The 19421-nt window shown below is 45.0% G+C and overlaps 1 protein-coding gene across 4 annotated transcripts in view; it reads left to right on the forward strand.

The window, feature by feature from the left end:
- ACACA (acetyl-CoA carboxylase alpha) overlaps positions 1-19421 on the forward strand; it is a 215224-nt gene that overhangs the window by 175936 nt on the left and 19867 nt on the right. For all 4 annotated transcript variants that reach the window (XM_078873726.1, XM_078873722.1, XM_078873725.1 and 1 more), the window contains 2 exons: positions 6571-6748; positions 10861-10973. In XM_078873726.1, the coding sequence (XP_078729852.1) occupies positions 6571-6748; positions 10861-10973 (291 nt within the window). The remainder of the gene's footprint in view (positions 1-6570; positions 6749-10860; positions 10974-19421) is intronic.

The following is a 19421-nucleotide window of genomic DNA, read 5'->3' on the forward strand; positions in this document are numbered from 1 at the left end:
TTGCAGTAGGTGTAGGTGTGTGAATATGAATGTGTGTTTGTATATATTCAAAATGTACACACGTCCAAAGAATAAGCAATTGTTCTGGCACATTTATGATTTTTCATTTTTTACGAATATTTTAATTTTTCTGAATTCAGCGTTTGTTGCTTTTGTATTGTTTCTATTTTCTTTAATTCACTGAAATATATTTTTTATCGTAGTTTTTAGTTTTGAGCCACAGGTCCTGCTTGCCAAAGAGATGTTTGTCGCATTGGTCTCACGTAGAGTCGTATGGTTACTGATCACTATGTTGTTATCACATAATGCAAACCATATAAAACTTAATAATCACATACATGTAATATTGTACTCCATAACCCTTACTAATTATTATTACTTTATAGATCTGCTGAAGCTCCATACAACATTTATTTAGCGTTGTCAGTAAAAAAAAAGATATGGGTTTGTTTCACCACCAAATATAAAATAAAATAAATTGGTCTATTGGCATATGGGCCTGCTCCGCCAATATTTATAGCTGCATTTGTTTAACCGGTTTCAACTTCTTTGAGTCTCATCAGAACTGTGTCACCTGTTAGACTATCGCTCCTCTGGGTTCCGAATGCAAAAAAAAAACGCTGCTGGGAGATATTGGTCTTCAAGGATAGTTGGCAAAATAAGTTAAATGTTCATCTTCTTGGTTCTTTCGGTAAAGTCACGTAGAAGGGAAGTAATAAAATAATAAAAATAAAACATAATAAAACAATTCTCACGACGTTTCGGCCACAACGCAAGCAGCCGTCCTCGCCTGAGGACGGCTGCTTGCTGATGAATCCCTGCAGTCACGAAAGCTTTAAATCGAAAGTTAAATGTTATTCAATTTTTTGGTAGTGAGACATTACCTTGACCTCTTATGTGTTATGTAAAGTACTAACTTGGATTACGTTCAGTTGAACGTTTGTTGAAAGTTGTTTTTTTGTTCTTTCTTGAAAGTGCTAAGCGTGTACATGAAGCGTGTGTGTGTGTCTGGAATGCACACGTGGCTTAATTGTTATAGTGCTCACCCCACAGTCAGAGTTAAAATTCCGGTCAGGGTAGGATGGGACAACTCAGTCCACAATCATCATCCTTACATGAGTGACAGTGTGTACCACTTGTGGCATGTCAACAGTGGTCGTCCTGTCGATAGATTGGCTCCTCCGATAGAAATATGGAATTGCCGCTGTCAGATCAGGGCCTCCTACAGAGCTGAGCGCCATCCGACTGTTCACGCTATGACTTTATTTTTTTGGCTTCCCTTTTTCATCGTCAAATGTAGGGTGGCACTTAAATTGGGCTCCATCTCAAAAACTCATCATCACACCATTACCAGCCGTCGAGACGTGTAACTTACTCAAACTCGTGTATTATGATGGGCGATCACAAAAGTTTTGAAAAATTCAAATTGCCTGTACGTGAACAGGAATGTGCTTACTTGAAGCCTGGCTTCTATGATGGTTATGGTTTGTTCATATTTTTGCTCGCTGTAGTGTGATTTGCAAGCACACCTCAGTTGTTCAAAAGTTACCTCAAAATGTGTCTACCCATTCAAGTAATCGGGTGGCACTCATTCCAATTGGTGGAAATTCTATGTTCCAATGACAAAAGGCAATCTTTTCATGGGCTTTGTTTACAAAATAACTATCAAATTTGTAATGTATGTATTGCGTTGAATGCACTGAATCCAACCGTAACCCTGAATCATGACAAGTGAAATCGCCTGTGTTGGTGAATTGTTCCACCCTTAATCATCACTACCACATATTCTTGGGTCTTTCGGTGAAGTCACGTAGATAGGTTCAAATAAAATAACAAAAAAATAGCAAAAAACTACACTACTACAATCATCAAAAACAGCATGTACATATGTTTTGCCCTTTTGTCATTCCACTGCTGGATGAGGGCCTCCCCACATTGAGAAGGTCCATGGGGGTTATTGAACCGTACATCAAACTTGGTCAGTGCAGATTGTGAATGCAGGGAGCATCGACGCGCTGGACTTTCGTTTACTGCCCACCACGTAGCCCCGCAGCTTTGTGACAACCTGTTTGTGTACATAGTGGTCACCCATTCAAGCACTATGCATGCTCAAATCTGCTTAGCTTCTAAAGTCTGATGATATTTGGTCACAGGAGATAATCATTGTCACCACCATTACCATCTTAATCCTCATCACCACTACCGTCACCTTTTTTATCATCATTATCAGATCCACCATTAGCATCAGGACCACGACCAACACTGCCACCATTATCATCACCATCTTTATCATCATCATCATCATCACCACCACCATCATTCTCACCCCCACAATTATCACCATCACCACCATTATCATCATCATTGCTACCACTGCCGCCATTAACATCACTGTCACGAGTGGCGCTGTCCGCTGTCAGAAGGCGAGTGTTTTGTGCTTGTGTTCCAAGCGTTATCATAAATAATTATCACCTGTACTCGGCGGCCATCACCACATCGTCTCTGCCCGTCGCTCAGCCACCAACGTCGAGACCGCTTTACTCATGGCTGAGCACAGCGGGGCGCCGTGCTTTTAAAATTCCCAATTGAAGAAGAATGTTGTTTATTCAGCGTCATTAAACACGAGTTCATGGTAATGGGGATGCACGGGGTCACTGGCACACCTGGCTCGGAGAGCCGGCTTGGAGACAGAAAACATTTTTAAAAAGCGTGAAACTCTACAAGACATCGATTTTTTTGTCTTGTCCTTTGTAACCTCTCCACTAACCTCCATACACCCCCCCCTTCCCCCAATTACCGTCTGCCTTTCCATCCACTCACTCATCCACGCTTCCTCCCCAACACACCACCCCCCCAGCAAATATACCTTTTGCTTCGTGACATGGCAAGGTCAATGATGTGAGTGGACGGATGGGATGGAAATTATAATTGTGGATGGGTGGTGGAAATGATTCTAAAGAAGGAGCAGAGAGAAGAGCAGTACCATTGAAAATATAAAATAATAATGTTACAGTTCTACACTTCACTGAATCAATCTCTTAACCTCTCAACATTCTGACCCAGACAGGCTCTTTACCCCCCCATCACCCACCCCCACCCTACTCATCTCATCAGCTCTAACATTCATACAAAGTTTTAGAGGACGAGCCTTATGTAACTCATTATAAATGTTTTTTGGGTTAGATCGCGTAAGTATGAACGTGTCGAAACTCTCCACCACCCGACACGGCCAACCATTAAGTGATTTGTCACGTGTAAAAAAAAACGACAAATAGTTACTACTTCAGTCCACCGGCGTGTTGAAGAGTGAATCCACAACATTTACAATTTGAGTAGTACGACGTTTTGCTGGTAATTACATCCAGCATCATCGGGCGATTTGCCAGAATAGTGGTGGAGGGTTGCGACACATTTATAATAACGCGATCTAACCCAAAAACCTTTATTATGAATAATATTGGTCGCGAAAGCCTACGTGTTAAACTGAGCCTTATGTAACACGAACATGTTAAAATTTGGCGTTTTTTTATTTCACCGTTCAAGAGCACACATAGTGAGATTTGTAGTCTCTGCTTCAAGGAAGACATGAGAGCTGGTGGTAGTCGGAGGTTTATTGGTTTTGGGAGGGGGCACCCTCAGTGTTTAGAGTATTACGTGATGTGTTTTTAACAACAAGGCAAGACCCTACTGGGACCAAGAGTCTCTTTTTACAAGGGAGGCATGGGTTTAAATAAATAATATACAGCCATCTTCTTGGTTCTTTCGGTAAAGTCACGTAGAAGGGAAATAATAAAGTAATAAACCATAATATTTTTTTTCTAGATTTGAAGCTTTCGTGACTGCAATGATTCATATTCTTAGGTTTTTTCGGAAAAGTGACGTAGGTAAAAACATTAAAAAGTAATGTTTTTACCTACGTGACTTTACCGAAAAAAAACCTAAGAATATGAATATTTTTTTAATGTTTTATTTTTATTATTTTATTATTTCCCTTCTACGTGACTTTCCCGAAAGAACCAAGAAGATGAATCCCTGCAGTCACGAAAGCTTTAAATCGAAAAATATACAGCCATTCATCGATCCACTGCTGGTTGAAGGCCTCCCCACACTGTGTCGGTCATGGGAGTTGTTGGACGGTACTTCAGGATCGGCGTGTATGGCGGCAACGGCAGTGGTGGTTGTGGCGAGGCATTAATTTCTCAACAACTGCGGGATTTAGCAGAGGGAAGGAAGCGATGGCGAGGTGTGCTGGCATCAACCGCATTGTCTGCGATGACCACTTGACCACGACTGTTTGAGTTGCGAGTTGACCAAAATTAGCTCCAGACTTTGGCTCACAATGGCGCACACCTATTAGGAATCATGTCGTAGTGGAGCTTTGGTGTACGCTTTTAAAGGAGGCAACACGCTTCGCAGAGCTTCCGGCCCAGTCATTTGCCCGCAGAAAATTTTTTGGGCAGGCAGGCTAATCGAACAACTCGGCTTGTGAAAACCGGCTCAATAGCAAGTGTATAGAACACCGTGCTCTCCCCCCAGCCACTTATTACGAGCTATCGCCCTGAATCGAAATGGTCTGAGTTGGAGCCGTGGTTAGTGAAGCGATCGCCATTGAGTGACAAATGAGCAAAGCGGCTTTGATATTCGTTTGGCAGGTAACATTTCACATCCTCCCTCATCTCATCCCGCCCGCAATCCGATAAGTTATCTTTTATTTGGGGTCATGATTCAATTCAAGAACTGATTTTGTTTACTTTATATTTCCTTATTAGTACTGTCCATCTCGTTTGCTCAGTCTGTTAGCTTAAAGGTAAGATTAAGCATATTATTTTATATTGTTATGAACAGTAGCTTGTTAATCCGTATGCATTAGATTCGATGCTTGCATCATGAAGAGTAGAATCGATGTTGATTATTGAATCAATGAACCGTAACATGCATAATATTCGGTTCACACTCCAGTGCCACCCAGCCAGTCACATTATAAATAATAAATGTCCTTCATTCGACCTGAAGCCTATCTTTCAGCAGTGTCTTGCAGTGAAAATATTTGGACAATTCCTTAATAAAAATGTTGTCCTCTTCGTGAGCCTGCTCTATTGACCGTAACAACAATTTCCTTTCTTCTCCATTAAGAGACGATAGTTAAAATTGACAGTGTTAACGGTGGGCAAACACCATTAATCGTGTGTCGTTTTCAAATGCGTACGTGTCCCCTTTTAACCAAGCTGCATGAGTCGACCAGGAGACAGATGTTTCATATACACGCCCCAGCCACTGTGACACTCATCCCACCTCTCTCTGCTCACTTAAAATACTGTTAGATATGCCACGACTTGATTGAACAGTTTTCGCTGTCTGCGATTTGATTGAGTCGAAATGGGCCTTGCGCGAGATGTGATGGTTGTGCATCAGAGTCAATTTTCTCATCAAAGTGGCACCGCAACGCATATCACCTTAAAAAGAAGAACCCCATAAATCTCTTTATCTGCCAAAAAAAATAAAAATCTCGACTGCCAAGGAGACGATGAAACACGATCTTCCGCATTTTTTTTGCGCCACTCGGCACGGCGCTGGGTGCCCGTTTCTGGCTTGACTTTCGGCTGGCAGTGCCCAGCTCATCAAATGCTCATACAAACCCCCCATGATGCCAGGGCTCCCCTCGCTGGCTCATCTGACCACCCATCATGGAGAAAGAGAGAGAGTAAATGAATTCTCCCCTAATGTCCGTCAGCACGCCTTTGGAATGTAATCCATTGACGCTGGGAAGGGACTGCACCGCTGTCTGGCCAATTTGAAGTTTCAAATTTGGCTTTTTTTGTAACGATTGGGCAGGGAGACTGCCACAACTTATTTAGTAGAAATGTTGGCTGAATGTCCTCTGGTCCACCTATTACGAGCGCAGGATGTGAGGCTTTGTGAAGTGCCCCGTTAATCTTCTCTGCAGAAGAAAATCTTTCCTGCTTATTATTCCTTAGGTTTTGAAACTTGTTTCTGATTGATTCTGCTGAGTAGGTTTTCGCGGTTGTGCTATCTAGCTTAATGATGTGGTTTCTGGTTGTACCGCGTGTTGTTCGGCATGATATCTAATGTTTTCTCCACGTGCTGGGAGTTTCTTCAGCGACTTATTTATGCTTTATCGATAACAATACAATTATACATGGCGTAATATACGTGCACTTAGTGTTGAGGGAACCGAACTATGAACTCGGCTAGCTGGGTTCGATTTGCAGCCACTGTCCCATTAGTGGGGAATAATATATCATAACCAACATGGGCCACCCTTGGGTCGACTCAACTTAAAAAAATAGTACCGTGTGTCCCATGTCCACAGCAGCTTTGGGGAGATGAAGACAATCAAGCAAGGTGCCGACCACACCACCCTGACGTGTACTGTGCCGACTTTAATAGATTCCGACTAAGAGCACTTGCCTACTCTACTCCATTCTGTAACGGCTACAATAGGTATCTTTGTCTTTGTATGCCTGTAAGTTTCCTTGTTTGCTAATTTTCTTGCTTGTCGCTCTCTGCCCTGCCCCTCCTGTCCACCACCGCCACCGTCACCTGGTGCAGACATGTACGACCAGATCGTGAAGTTTGGCGCGTACATCGTGGATGGGCTGCGCGAGTACAAGCAGCCTGTGTTCGTGTACATCCCCCCGCACGGAGAGCTCCGGGGCGGCTCTTGGGTCGTCATTGACCCCACCATCAACCCACGCCACATGGAGATGTACGCCGACCGCGAGAGCAGGTTTGAACTCCTTTCCCCTCGCTGTCCGTGTTGTCAGTTTCCTTCCCCCCCCCCACTTCTGTCTGGGTCGGCATCCTGGAAACTATTCCGTCACCCGGCATGCCACATCCAGTATTACTTCTTCATATGGCTGTTATTACTTAGTCAAGTGGTACTCCGGTGCCTACTTCAGTCTATGAGCAACTACGAAAAAAAATATTGTATGTGCTGTACTGGTTCTAGATTTGAAGCTTTCGTGACTGCAAGGATTCATATTCTTAGGTTTTTTCGGTAAAGTCACGTAGGTAAAATTTTTTAATTAATAAAAGTAAAATAAAAATAAAATAAAAATCACGATGTTTCGGAGGCAACACAAGCCTCCGTCTTCAGGTGGAACCATCACAGCACGATCACTTGATACAGCTATCGTGCTGTGACGGTTCCACCTGAAGACGGAGGCTTGTGTTGCAGTTTAACACGTAGGCTTTCGTGACCAATATTATTCATAATCAACGTTTTTGGGTTTAGATCGCGTTATTTATAAATGTGTTGTCACCCTCCACCACCCGACACGGCCAATCAGTAAAAAAGTGTCACGTTTACAAAAGACAAATAGTTCACTGCTTTAGCCCATCGGTGTGTTGAAGCGTGAAACCACAACATTTACAATTTGAGTAGCACGACGTTTCGCTGGTAATTGCATCCAGCATCATCGGGCAATTCGCCAGAATGGTGAGGCTCTGCTGTGTCTCCCGTTCTTATATAGAGCAGCAGCAGGGTGACGTCATCATTAGCTTGTGTTGCCTCCGAAACGTCGTGATTTTTATTTTATTTTTATTTTACTTTTATTAATTTTTATTTTTTACCTACGTGACTTTACCGAAAAAACCTAAGAATATGTGCTGGACTGGGTTTGCATCATTCCTGCGGCTATTGAAGGCGCTCACGTTGATCGCAGTGTTAAAATAATAATAAATAATGATCACCTTCTGCATTGAGTTAAGACTCCAAATGGAGACAATTAATTGAATCTGCGGGAAATAATCGTTCCACCTCTAGTAACGATACATCGGTTCATAGATTCAAATGTAAGTTCAAATTCATGAAACAGTACAAAAATATACAATATACGGCGCAAATGAGCTGTTAATAAACGAGACAATAAATATGGATTCGTTCATTTGTTTTTGCGAGGCGGTAGAGGGCGCTCATGAAGCTACGCGCTTCCAGCAGCTGCTTGGACTGTGCCATTGTTAATCCGACCCTGCCCTCCCGGGGTCACGAACGTGCACGTGTATATGCACCCTTGTTACCACAGCCACCACTGTCAGGGCCACCACCACCGCTACCATCACCATTTCCGTCACCACCTGCGAGGGCAGCTGGGTTTCGGCAATGCCCTCACATCTTGGGTCAGGGATTTAGCCGATTTAAATGCCGGGTGTGGTGGCGCACGCATGTGATCCAGAGCTTTTGGTGTCAAGGGTCGGTGGGTCATGCAGGATTTGTGAAAGACCCAAACATTTCTGGGTTTTGAGATGGCCATGAAATAGTATGGCAGCAAATAGGGTGTTTAATCAATCTGTGCAGACCTTATGAGTTTTATCCCGTTTTATGGCTGTGTTTTCTATGGGTAGTCACATTTCCTTCCACAAGCAAAATACTCCTTAAAGAAGGAACTGGCACAATATTAATAGTATTACTCTTGGTATCAGTCTCTGGCCTTATCACGCACAATGGTGAAATGGCTTGAGGTCTACAGGTTTGTGAGGGATGTCAGGGAAGCAGAGGTGTGGACTCGAGTCATGTGACTTGGACTCGAGTCAGACTCGAGTCATGAATTTGATGACTTGCGAATCGACTTGGACTTGCATAACAATGACTTTGTCCCACCTATGAGATGTGGACTCGAGTCATGTGACTTGGACTCGAGTCAGACTCGAGTCATGAATTTGATGATTTGCGACTCGACTTGGACTTGCATAACAATGACTTTGTCCCACCTCTGCAGGGAAGTGATCCAACACCACCAAGATCAAGAATTCATAATTTACTTAACCCAGGATATTTTCACTGAATCCCAAGACTCCTGTTTCTGGAGAGCACCAACGCATCGATTACTTATGTTTGCTTTAAACGATAATAAACTTTGATTTAAAGCTTTCGTGACTGCAGGGATTCATATTATTTGTTCTTTCGGGAAAGTCACGTAGAAGGGAAATAATAAAATAATACAAATATAAAACAATAAAAATTATCACGACGTTTCGACTGCAACACAGGCAATCGTCATCAGGTGTGACATCCACAGCAAGAAAATTTGAAAAAAAAAATTGCTGTGGATTTCACACCTGATGATGATTGCTTGTGTTGCAGTCGAAACGTGATAATTTTGTTTTGTTTTATATTTTTATTATTTTATTATTTCCCTTCTACGTGACTTTCCCGAAAGAACCAAGAATACGATAATAAACTTATTAGCCAAAAAAAAAGTGTGCGCAAGCATGGACAAATATAAAAGAGTGATAAGTGTAATTCACCCAAAAGATGGAGGTGACTTTGGGAGGTCTTCAACAAGTAGTGGATTGACAAAAAATGACAACACCCAAATGATGATTTTTTATACAATAAAAGGCACGATTGTGGCCATCATATCGGTCCTCCCCACCATGTCTTGCTGTGACACGTGACATCACCATCACTGCACACGACCTTCATGTAGACGGCCCCAGCTCAAGAGTCACATGTGTGACCGGGCCCCGTTGAATTTGTTTTTGGGAGTTTTGAGCACGGGTGAGCAGCGTGCAGCGGTAAACGTTGCCTCACCTCGTCGGCCTCCAGGTGTACATTTCTTTCCAGTTTGCGTTTAATTTTAATTGCGAGCGATGTCAAAGGGGCCATAACTCTAAATATACGACGTACAGTTTGATACACGATATATGCATTGTTTGTGTTTTTTTCCCATTTGAGACCCATGCATACTTAATCATGACATTGACAGCATGTGCATAGGCAATGTGTCTGCCTATTTACTTATGCATGTATTTATATTACGGCTGCTTGTACACTCGAGCCTGCTTGCTCGTGTGTGTCTGCGCCTGTTGGTGTGTGTGTGTGTGTAATTGTGAGCGTGCTTATGCGTATGCATGTGTGTTCTTGGCTGTGTGGGTGGATGTCATTGGGGTGTGTGAGGGTGTGAGTGTGGGCTACTTTTCTTTATTTTTTTTATTATGGGGCTGTGTGTATGTCAATTTGCATGAGTGTGTGTGTGTGTGTGGAGTGGTAGCGAAGTGGTTCGTGCACTGCGCCATGAGCCCGGTGACCCGAGTTCGAATCCCGCTCATGGTCAACGTTAGTGACGATTATCTGAACCGGTCCTGAGCCTCATCTAGGTCGACTGAGCCTCAAATGAGAATATGATTCAGTTGTAAACGTCCGCACCAGTGAGACAAAGCAGCCGGTCGTGGTGCTAGCCACACCACCCCCTCGTGCACTGTGTTGACTTTCATAGGTGCTCGCTAACAGCACTTACCTCAACAGCCTGTTAAGGCTATACGGGACAAGGTCTTTGTCTCTGTTGTGTATCAGTCCACGAGTATTTCGATATGTATACGTGCATTTGCTAAGTGCATGCGTATCCGTGTGTATGCTTGTCGACTCAGCCTGAACTGAGTACCTGGTATAGTGCGTGAAGATCGCCACTGGGGACACAAAGGCGGTCGGGCATGGTGCTAGTTACCCACCTCCATGTGTACCGTGCCGGCCTTCATAGGTGATCGCTAACAGCACTTGCCCCAACAGTCTATTAATACAATACGGGGAATTTTTTTCTTCCGTCTTATGCTTGTGAATGTGTACACAGCAAATCTGGCTGTGACGGTCCCACCTGATGACGGAGACTTGTGTTGCCTCCGAAACGTCTTGATTTTATTGTTTTATTTTTATTAATTTTTATTTAATTTTTTACCTACGTGACTTTACCGAAAGAACTAAGAGTATGAATTCTTGCAGTCACGAAAGCTTCAAATCTAGAATGTGTACACCTGTCCATTTATATGATTGTGTATGTGGCTGCACGTGTATGCCTATTCGTGTTGTACATGTTTGCCTCGCTGTGTGTGTGTGTGGCGCAGGGGTGGAGTTTTGGAGGCTGAGGGTACTGTGGAGATTAAGTTCCGCAAGAAGGACCTGGTGAAGACCATGCGCCGTGTGGACACGACCTACTCGCGTCTCGCTGAGCGGCTGGGTGAGTCTCCCATTCAACCCTCGACAACAAAGACAAAGATCCCCGTGTAGCTGTACAGACTGTTGGGGGAAGTGCCGTTAGTCTGATTTTCCTCCCAAATGCTAAATCAACACTCAGAAAGTCATTGGAGGATTGAGAGTCGAAGAAAAGCATGAAAAGTGTGCAAAGAAGCACCCGAAACGATTCTGCTCAGAATTACAGCGAGAGACAGGAAGAGGAACACACGGATCAGGGAACAAACACAAATCAGACATCATATTGACCATTAACAAAAGTAAACCTGCCATTGAGGATGGCAATGACACGGTGAGACTTGGATAGACAATAGCTGATGATAATACCTGCTGTCTAGTGGATGAAAGGATGGTGAGTATGGATTTGTCCAAAGATCCGAGGTATAGGTCTCAGCGTGACATGATGGCCAGACTAATTCACCCATGTGTCTTGTTGCTGTTCTCTGTATGTATTCAGATTCTTTTTTCACAAGTAGAAACCGTGAAGTGCAGTTGTCAGTAGCGCTCCGACGCATGAGGAATTCACAAACACATAGAGATACTAAAATGTTAACAGAGGAAAGCGCAAATCGCAGGGTGCGACGGGATGTTCATCATGCGACGGGGATGTGCATCATGCGACGCAGTCACTGCAGCAGTGACACACTCACATCAGCAGCAGTAATGTGCTCGCAGCAGCAGCAGCAGCAATCAAATGCTCTCAGCAGTGACACACTCACATCAGTGACATGCATGCATCAGCGATTCTGCTGCAGAGACATCGGTGTGTTATCAGTGACACGCTTGTATCGATCGTGCCTTTACATCAGGATCATTTCGTCGTCGAATCGCTCATGTCGGTGGCACACCGCAGTTGCACACTCGCGTCAGGGACATGTCATCGTCGACACTTGCACATTGATGCTCACAATCAGTTATACATGCTTGTGACAGCGAAATGCAAAAATAATTGACACGCTCGCGTCAGTGACGCTCCAGTCAGCGATACGGTCACCTCTATGAATCACTGAATATCGGTTACACATCAGTGATACACCCACATTAGTAACACACTCGCAACGGTGACACATTAGTGACATTTTAGCATCACTGACACTTGTACCATTGAATCACTCACTTGAGCGACACGCACGAATGACGCACCACCCTTTAGCAATCGTTGACACACTCACGTCAATGGCACACCACTCACATCAGCTACTCGTGCCCATTGGTGATCTGCTCACATCATTGACACACTCCGATAATGAACACACTCCCATCATTGAACACGATTTCATCATTTAACACACTCCCATCAGCCGGCATAGTCACGTCATGCTTGACACACACTCACATCATTGACACACTCGCACCTAACGACTCGCTCACCACTGCCGGAGGGAGTGCGTTATTCAAATCCAGACAGCTCGGGGGGGGGGGGTTGGGGGGGGGCGTGCCCCCTCATCCCCTCATCCCCTCATCCCCTCATCCCCTCATCCCCTCATTCCCACAAAGGCGTGGGACCGCGGGTGGCGCGTTCCGTACAGTTGTTCCCACAGTCCCCGGGAGTAATTCCACGCCATTCCCCACCGTCCTCCGGGAGCACTCTACATCTGCCCTACATCTATCCCGCCGTCCCTCAGGAGCGATATGCCTCTAATCTCTGGGCTCGGCTAGTAATCCTGCGGGTAGCCAAAGCTGGCTGATAACAAACATTTGGGAGCGAGTGGCTGCTTAGAGATAACCAGCCATGGCCAAAAGAGAGAGAGAGAGAGCACGCGAGAGACGGAGAAAATAAAAAAAGCAAACGCTCGCACGTACACACACACATACACGCTCACGTGAAAAGAATAAGAAAAAAACCATCAAATCCATCTGTGCCGAGCTGTTACCTAAGCGTTCCATATTCATTGCCTTCACCCAATGGGAGGGGGGCGGAGGGGGTGCAAGGACAAATTTTCAGCCGGGGCTTTTGTTTTTGGGCAGGGAAGGGGATTGTGTGTCAGGGCTTATAAGACCTTAGCCAGCGCAAACGGGAAAGAGATGGAAAAGGGAGCTTGCTTGCTTGCCTCGCTCTCAGGGGAGATGCACGCCACTTCGAAGGGTGGGAGAGTCGGGCACGGGTGCGGCGGGGGGAGGGGCGGCTGTAAGATGCAGTGAGGGAGACACGCGCTTGTCGCTGGAAGTACGAGCAGGATGAGGAGGAGGAGGAAGAGGTCAGATGTTCGGACTGACCGCGATCAGCAGGATGAGGAGAGCAGTGTCATGCTTCAGGAAACAATCGCTCATGGCAATGAGTTGAGTGCTGGTTCATGCCAGACGTATTGTTGGGGGGCCACGTCAGAGGTTTCTTGGCCTGTGGGGGGCACGAATGAGAAGTTGAGCGGGGGGGGGGTAGGCAGCGGCGGCTGTGAGCAGGCTTGTTTGAAATAAGAAGGTGGGGCGTGCCGCAGAGCGTGTCTCCACGGGAGGGTTGGTGTGGTGTGGGAGCTGTGTGCTGGGGGGGGGGGACGGTGTGTGCGATGGAGGCGTTTGGTAGCCGTAAGCCGTGTCGCGGGGGACCAGAGAGACGAGGCGTCAAATTATCGCCAGGCTTGCAGGAACACGCGCGCGCACCCGGGTTTTATCATGCAAACGAAGGGATTGTGCGCAGGGGTGCGAGGATTTTCATTCTGCCGCCGCCGCCACGCGGCGCGTGCCGGCGTGCGCTGAAACTGGGCTGAGGGGGGGGGGAGAGAGAGCCAGAGAGACGGGAGAGAAGGGAGAGAGACATGGGAGAGAGTGTTTCGGAAAATGAGAGACAAAACGAGAGAGCTATGGAGTTTGGGATGGGAGAGAGAAGCAAAGAGATGTCGAGTGAGCGGATGAGAGACGAGAGAGAGTGGGCCCCTGTGTCAGCCCGTGTGGTGGGGTCGCCCACTACACGTTGACAATACTTGTGTGTGTGTGTCTCCGCGTAGCACAGCGTCGCACTCTTGTGTTGCGTTTATTCATTATAAAGAAGCACGCTGGATGACAACGATAACAATAATAATCTACAGCCCTTTGTCAATTCATGGCTGGATGAAGGTTTCTCCCATGCCATGTTGGTCATTAAACTTTTTTGACCATACTTCACTATGCTGGTCAGTGCATGTTGGTGAAGATGGTGGCTTGCACTGGTTCGCTCACCGTTGTAAATTATTTCTTGATGTTGCTGCGTGAATGGTGCAGCAATGCATCACTTCATGAACAATGATTGCATGTTTTTTGAAATTGTGCATATTGTATGTAATGAGTTAATGTCACCCCTGGCGCCATTAGAGGTGCTACCATGTGATACAATGTTAAATAAGGAGTAGGATTTTTAATCGGAATACGATCTTGAAACGTGAGAATTAATACACCAGCATAGTGAACCGTTCCACTCCGATCATAATCATGAGCCATGGTATATCAAGGATTGGATGAAGGCCTCCCCACTTTGTCTCCACTCCTCACGGTCCTGCGATCTCACAATCCTTCTGATTCCTGCACATGAACTGCTCTTACCGCTCCATTTCCGCAGTGGTCGTCCTCTCGTATGCCGTCTATATATATGCAGTGTGCAGAGTGTAAACAGTATATTTTGTCTTTTTGTTTTTTTCGTTAAAGTCACGTGACTTTACCGAAAGAACCAAGAAGATGAATCCCTGCAGTCACGAAAGCTTTAAATTGAAGTATATTTTGTGTACGACCAAATCACCTGGAATGTGTGCCAGATCTTATGGGATCTTAACAACTCAGCAGGGTTGAGCCTGGCTAGTGCTTGAATGAGTGACCCTCATGCAGGTTGTCATAGGCTGCGACAGGGTTGAATGAGGGCGTCTCCCAGGCGGTGCAGGTCGCAGGGGGGATCTTGACCATATTTCACCATGCTGGTCAGTCCGTGGTGGACATTCTTTTTTCCGTCTTCCCTCTTTGAGCTGCTACTTTGTTATTAGTCTCAACCACCGGCTGTCATTCCTTCTAGCCACGTGTCCTGTCCCAGTACACCTACTATTCTTTGCAGTCAATATGACATCTCTAACTTGTCTGTTCTCTGATCCATGCGTTCCTCTTTCAGTATCTCTAGGTTTAATGTTAAACATACAAGCATATGCCCCCGCCCCAATGCCACAGGTGCAATGTGGTGAGACACGGTGACACTGTGAAAAGAAAGTAATGGAGATCAATGTCTTATTTGGAGCCCTGTTCTTTAGCGTAGGCATTGATTCACAATCGAAACCACTCTGCTGTAGCCAAGGATTAGGGTGAAGGTTAGAGCTAGGGTTAGGGCTAAGGCTGGGGTTGATGATACAGATATTTTTGGGTTTAAAGCCAGACTTGATCCTTCTCCCCATGCAGCGAGCTCCACTGCCACCACCACGATTCGATGAATTTTCACCATTTGGGGTCGCAATCCGATTCATGAATTTGTTATCTTCAAATCGTTCATACTTTATCGTTTGCGTTGTTTCTCATTTCTACTACATTGTCAGCCTCATTAGCATAAATGCAGCATATAATTCTAGTTAAAACATTTTTCCTGTAATTTCATATCATGTTCATGAAATTTATATTGGTTTTCACCTAATTTTCCACAATAGTAAAACATAAATTATTGCGTGCACAATTGGATGTATTTTTCATTAACATTTGAATACAATTTTAAACAATGCATTGAAGACTGTGGTTATGGTCAGTGTTTGAATGACGAAGGCTATATTATGGTTGGTTATGGATTTAGTTTTTGTTTATATAATGGCAAGGGCTTGGGTTAGTGTTAGTACTTCGTTATGGGTAGGGAATGGCTTTGTAGGTAAGATTATGGGTCGGTCTAGGACTGTTGTTAGGATTAAGGTGATTTTAGTAGGGCATGGTTGGTGTGGTTAAGGGTTCGGGTTAGATCTTGGACTACTGTTTGGGTTGAGGCTACACTTAGTTTGATTGTAGCAAACATGGTCAAGCCTTTGTTTAAGGCTTGTGTGAGAGTTAGTAGGGGATGACATCGTGCGTAAGGTTAGGGGTAGGTCTGAAACTGTTGTTAGGGTTATGGCTAGGGTTAATGCGACGAGAACAGACAGACAGGGTTAAGTCTTCGGATAGGGCTTGGGCTAAGATTATCGTCAGGACTAGCGTCGATCTCTTAATACCATCACCATAGCACCGCATCACCTTTTCACTCTGCATCATTTCTCTTTCTCATCTCCGAGCCACATCTTTTTATATATCTATATGTTTTACTTTTTCAGTGGCCAGAAACCACATCCATACTCCGGCGCGGATTGATATAAAGACCCACACACGTCCCCTTCCACTCGCCGCATCCCATCTCGCACCCACTAATCACGCGAGGTCTCAATTCACCGACCTGGCGCAGGGACAGCATTTCGCGGGTTTTACTCGCCGCCCGTCATTATTTAGCTCCGAACGAAACGAGTTTCGTCTCTCGGCTTCATTTTGCCTTTTTTTTATGTTCCCCCCGTAATTTCTCTTTCGGAAGCAGTGTTTTTCGTAACCCCCCCCCCCCCCTCATTATATTGATTCGGCGTAGGTGCAAATTGTCAGTGATTTAGCGAGCGCGCCGCTTCTTCCTCGTATAATTTGATATGCTTGAATCGCCCGTCTTGCGCGCATGCCACATTGGTGGCCCAACAGCCTCGATAGCGGAGCGCTTGATGAGCGCCGCTTTCACGCCCCGAGCGGGTAATGCTGCTCTTATGCACATAATGGCAGCGCTGTGTGCCCGATATACAAACAAACACTCACGTTGTACGTATGCACACATACAGAGACAAAGATCCCCCGTATAGTCTGTAACAGACTGTTGGGGCAAGTGCTGTTAGCAAGCACCTATTAGGGCTGGCATGGCACATGAGGGGGTGGGTGACCAGCACCATGCCCGGCACTGGTGTTGGCCATGAGTGAGGATCGAACTCAGATTTCACGACCTCTACCGCTAAACACACACACACATATACTTATGTACGTGTATATGTGTGTACAGCCATATCTACAGATGCACACAAATACACTCACGCACACAAGTACTTGCACATACATATACACACATTCACACAACAATACATACATTTACACACATCTGCAACATACATGCAAAAATGTATACACAGAAACACACACACATGCATACACACAGCTACACATTTAAGCATACACATAAACACGCATTATTTTAAACTGAAGCCCATTCACCCATTGCCTGTTCCGAAAATTACTGTTGTGGACAACAGTAGGCTATTCACAAATAAATATATAACGGCTACACTCAATTTTCTCTAAATTCAGCTGGTCCACCTGCATTTAGCTTCCGTGCCTTCATGTAACGATCTTTTTTTTAAGGACTTGTCTGTCTGATGTCAAAAGATCCCCAGCAATGTACGTCCAACCCAAGATAAACTCAAGAAATAATGCACAAAATGTATAAAGTGCCGTTGGGATGGATTTTTGGTAATACTGTAATATAAGTAACTAGCTTCCCTACCCGGCTTTGCCCGGGACTTGGATTCACCACGCCCGGCCGCCTTTGTCTCCCCAGTGGCGATGTTCACACACCACACCAGTTACTCGTTTGAGGCTGAGTCGACCTAGGGGAGGCCTAGGACCGGTTCAAATAATCGTCACCGGTGGTGGCCGTGAGCGGGAATCGAACTCTACTACACTACCGCTCCCCCCACACACACACACACGCGCGTGTCCATATGTACACATACACGCGCTTGCTGCAGACACAAACAACTTTCAGGGTGCGTACGGTAGTAAACGACTGAAATAATAAAGCAATGCTGCGCGAAGAACGCCTTAGACCTGCAACACACTTGTATTTCACTTTACCCGCGATCAGCAGGCACACTCCGTTTGGCTTCCGCACACGGGTCACATGACAGATTTGACGTTCACTTGCCGTGCAAAAAATATATGCATTATTGAGCTCCCCCCCCCCCCCAAAAGTGTATTTTTCTAATGTTTGCATGGTGTACAGTCTGGAAAGTACCCACATGGCTAATTTCAAGTTTGTTGCATGTCGGGAAGTACGCTAAACATTTTGAACAGACACACATAATCACAACTTTGCCTGTTATATATAGGGAGATAAACAGACTGTTGGCTGTTTGGCCTGTGACCAAACCACCTGAAATTAACCCAGTCTCATCAGGTCTCGGAAGCTAAGCAGGTATTGAGCCTGGATAGTGCTTCGACGGGAGACCATCACGCACGCACAAACACTATACCATAGGCGACTGCAGGGTTGTGACACGTGTGGGTTGCACAGGGTGCAGTAAGAAAAAATCCATTGCTGCCATTCTGTGTTCCCCCTGTCACCAACCCGTACTGCCCAGCGCGGTGAAGTATGGTCATATAGCTCCCCCATAACTGGCACAGATTGGGGGGGGGGGGCTAATTCATATGTGGATTGAAATAATAGCTGCATTTATGAATGTACATGTCTACTTTATTTATTTCATTTCCCCCCAATTAATGACTCTGTTGAAGAGTGTTAGGTATGTATGATAACAGTAACAAAATAATACACCAATCCTAGTGGAAGGCGTATTTAAGGCCATTAAAAAAAATTACTGCTAAGTATTTGCATTCTAATTGCAATCACCCTTGCTAATGAGAAGTGTTGTTTCGATGGGTTCTCGCCTACCTTAAATAATGGAAATAAATCCATATATCCAATTTTATCAAGGTGATCTTTTTATTGGTTCACTGATTACAGTATCGCACTGTAGTGGGCAGTATATCTGATAGAACTGTGTATACACACACAGTATGCAGGGAGTGGTGGCGTATTGGTTAGTGCACTGAGAAGACAAAGGTGGTTGAGCCTGGTCTTGGGCCCTCATGCGCTGCGCCAGCCTTAATAGGTGCTCACTAACGGCACTTGCCCCAAAAGTCTTTGTTAGCTATATGGGGATCTTGGTCTTTGTATATATACAGTACAGTATATATTTAAGGGAATATCACAGTCTCTCCCTGGAGGTCAGAGACACTGAGCTGGTACCACAGATTATGGATTCAAAAACAGGTGTCAGTCACCCATGAGTAAGCTTGGTCCCTGATGATCTCAGCACAGTCACCCAATGGCAGCACAAGCAAACCAGACGATTACCTTTTGGGTTTACATGAAATGTAACTGAATTTTAACTCTGAGAATAATAAAAAAAAAATAGTGATTGAACTATCTTGCGATTGACATGTCTCACTGTAGCAGGGTGGCTTGAATAAGAGATCACTATAAAGGGATCTCAGAATTAGTTCTCTGATATGTTCTTTCTCAGACCCTTCTCCAATAGAGGGTGATACACGATTCTGCAGCAGGTCCAAATGGATAATTCCTCTCATCACATGACACTGATAGCACAATCAGAATAAAATGATGCAAAAAATACGAAATTATTATGAGGGGTGCTCATCACCCCGCAAT

This window comes from Lampetra fluviatilis, chromosome 37 (assembly GCF_964198595.1).
Source record: "Lampetra fluviatilis chromosome 37, kcLamFluv1.1, whole genome shotgun sequence".
NCBI lineage: Eukaryota > Metazoa > Chordata > Hyperoartia > Petromyzontiformes > Petromyzontidae > Lampetra > Lampetra fluviatilis.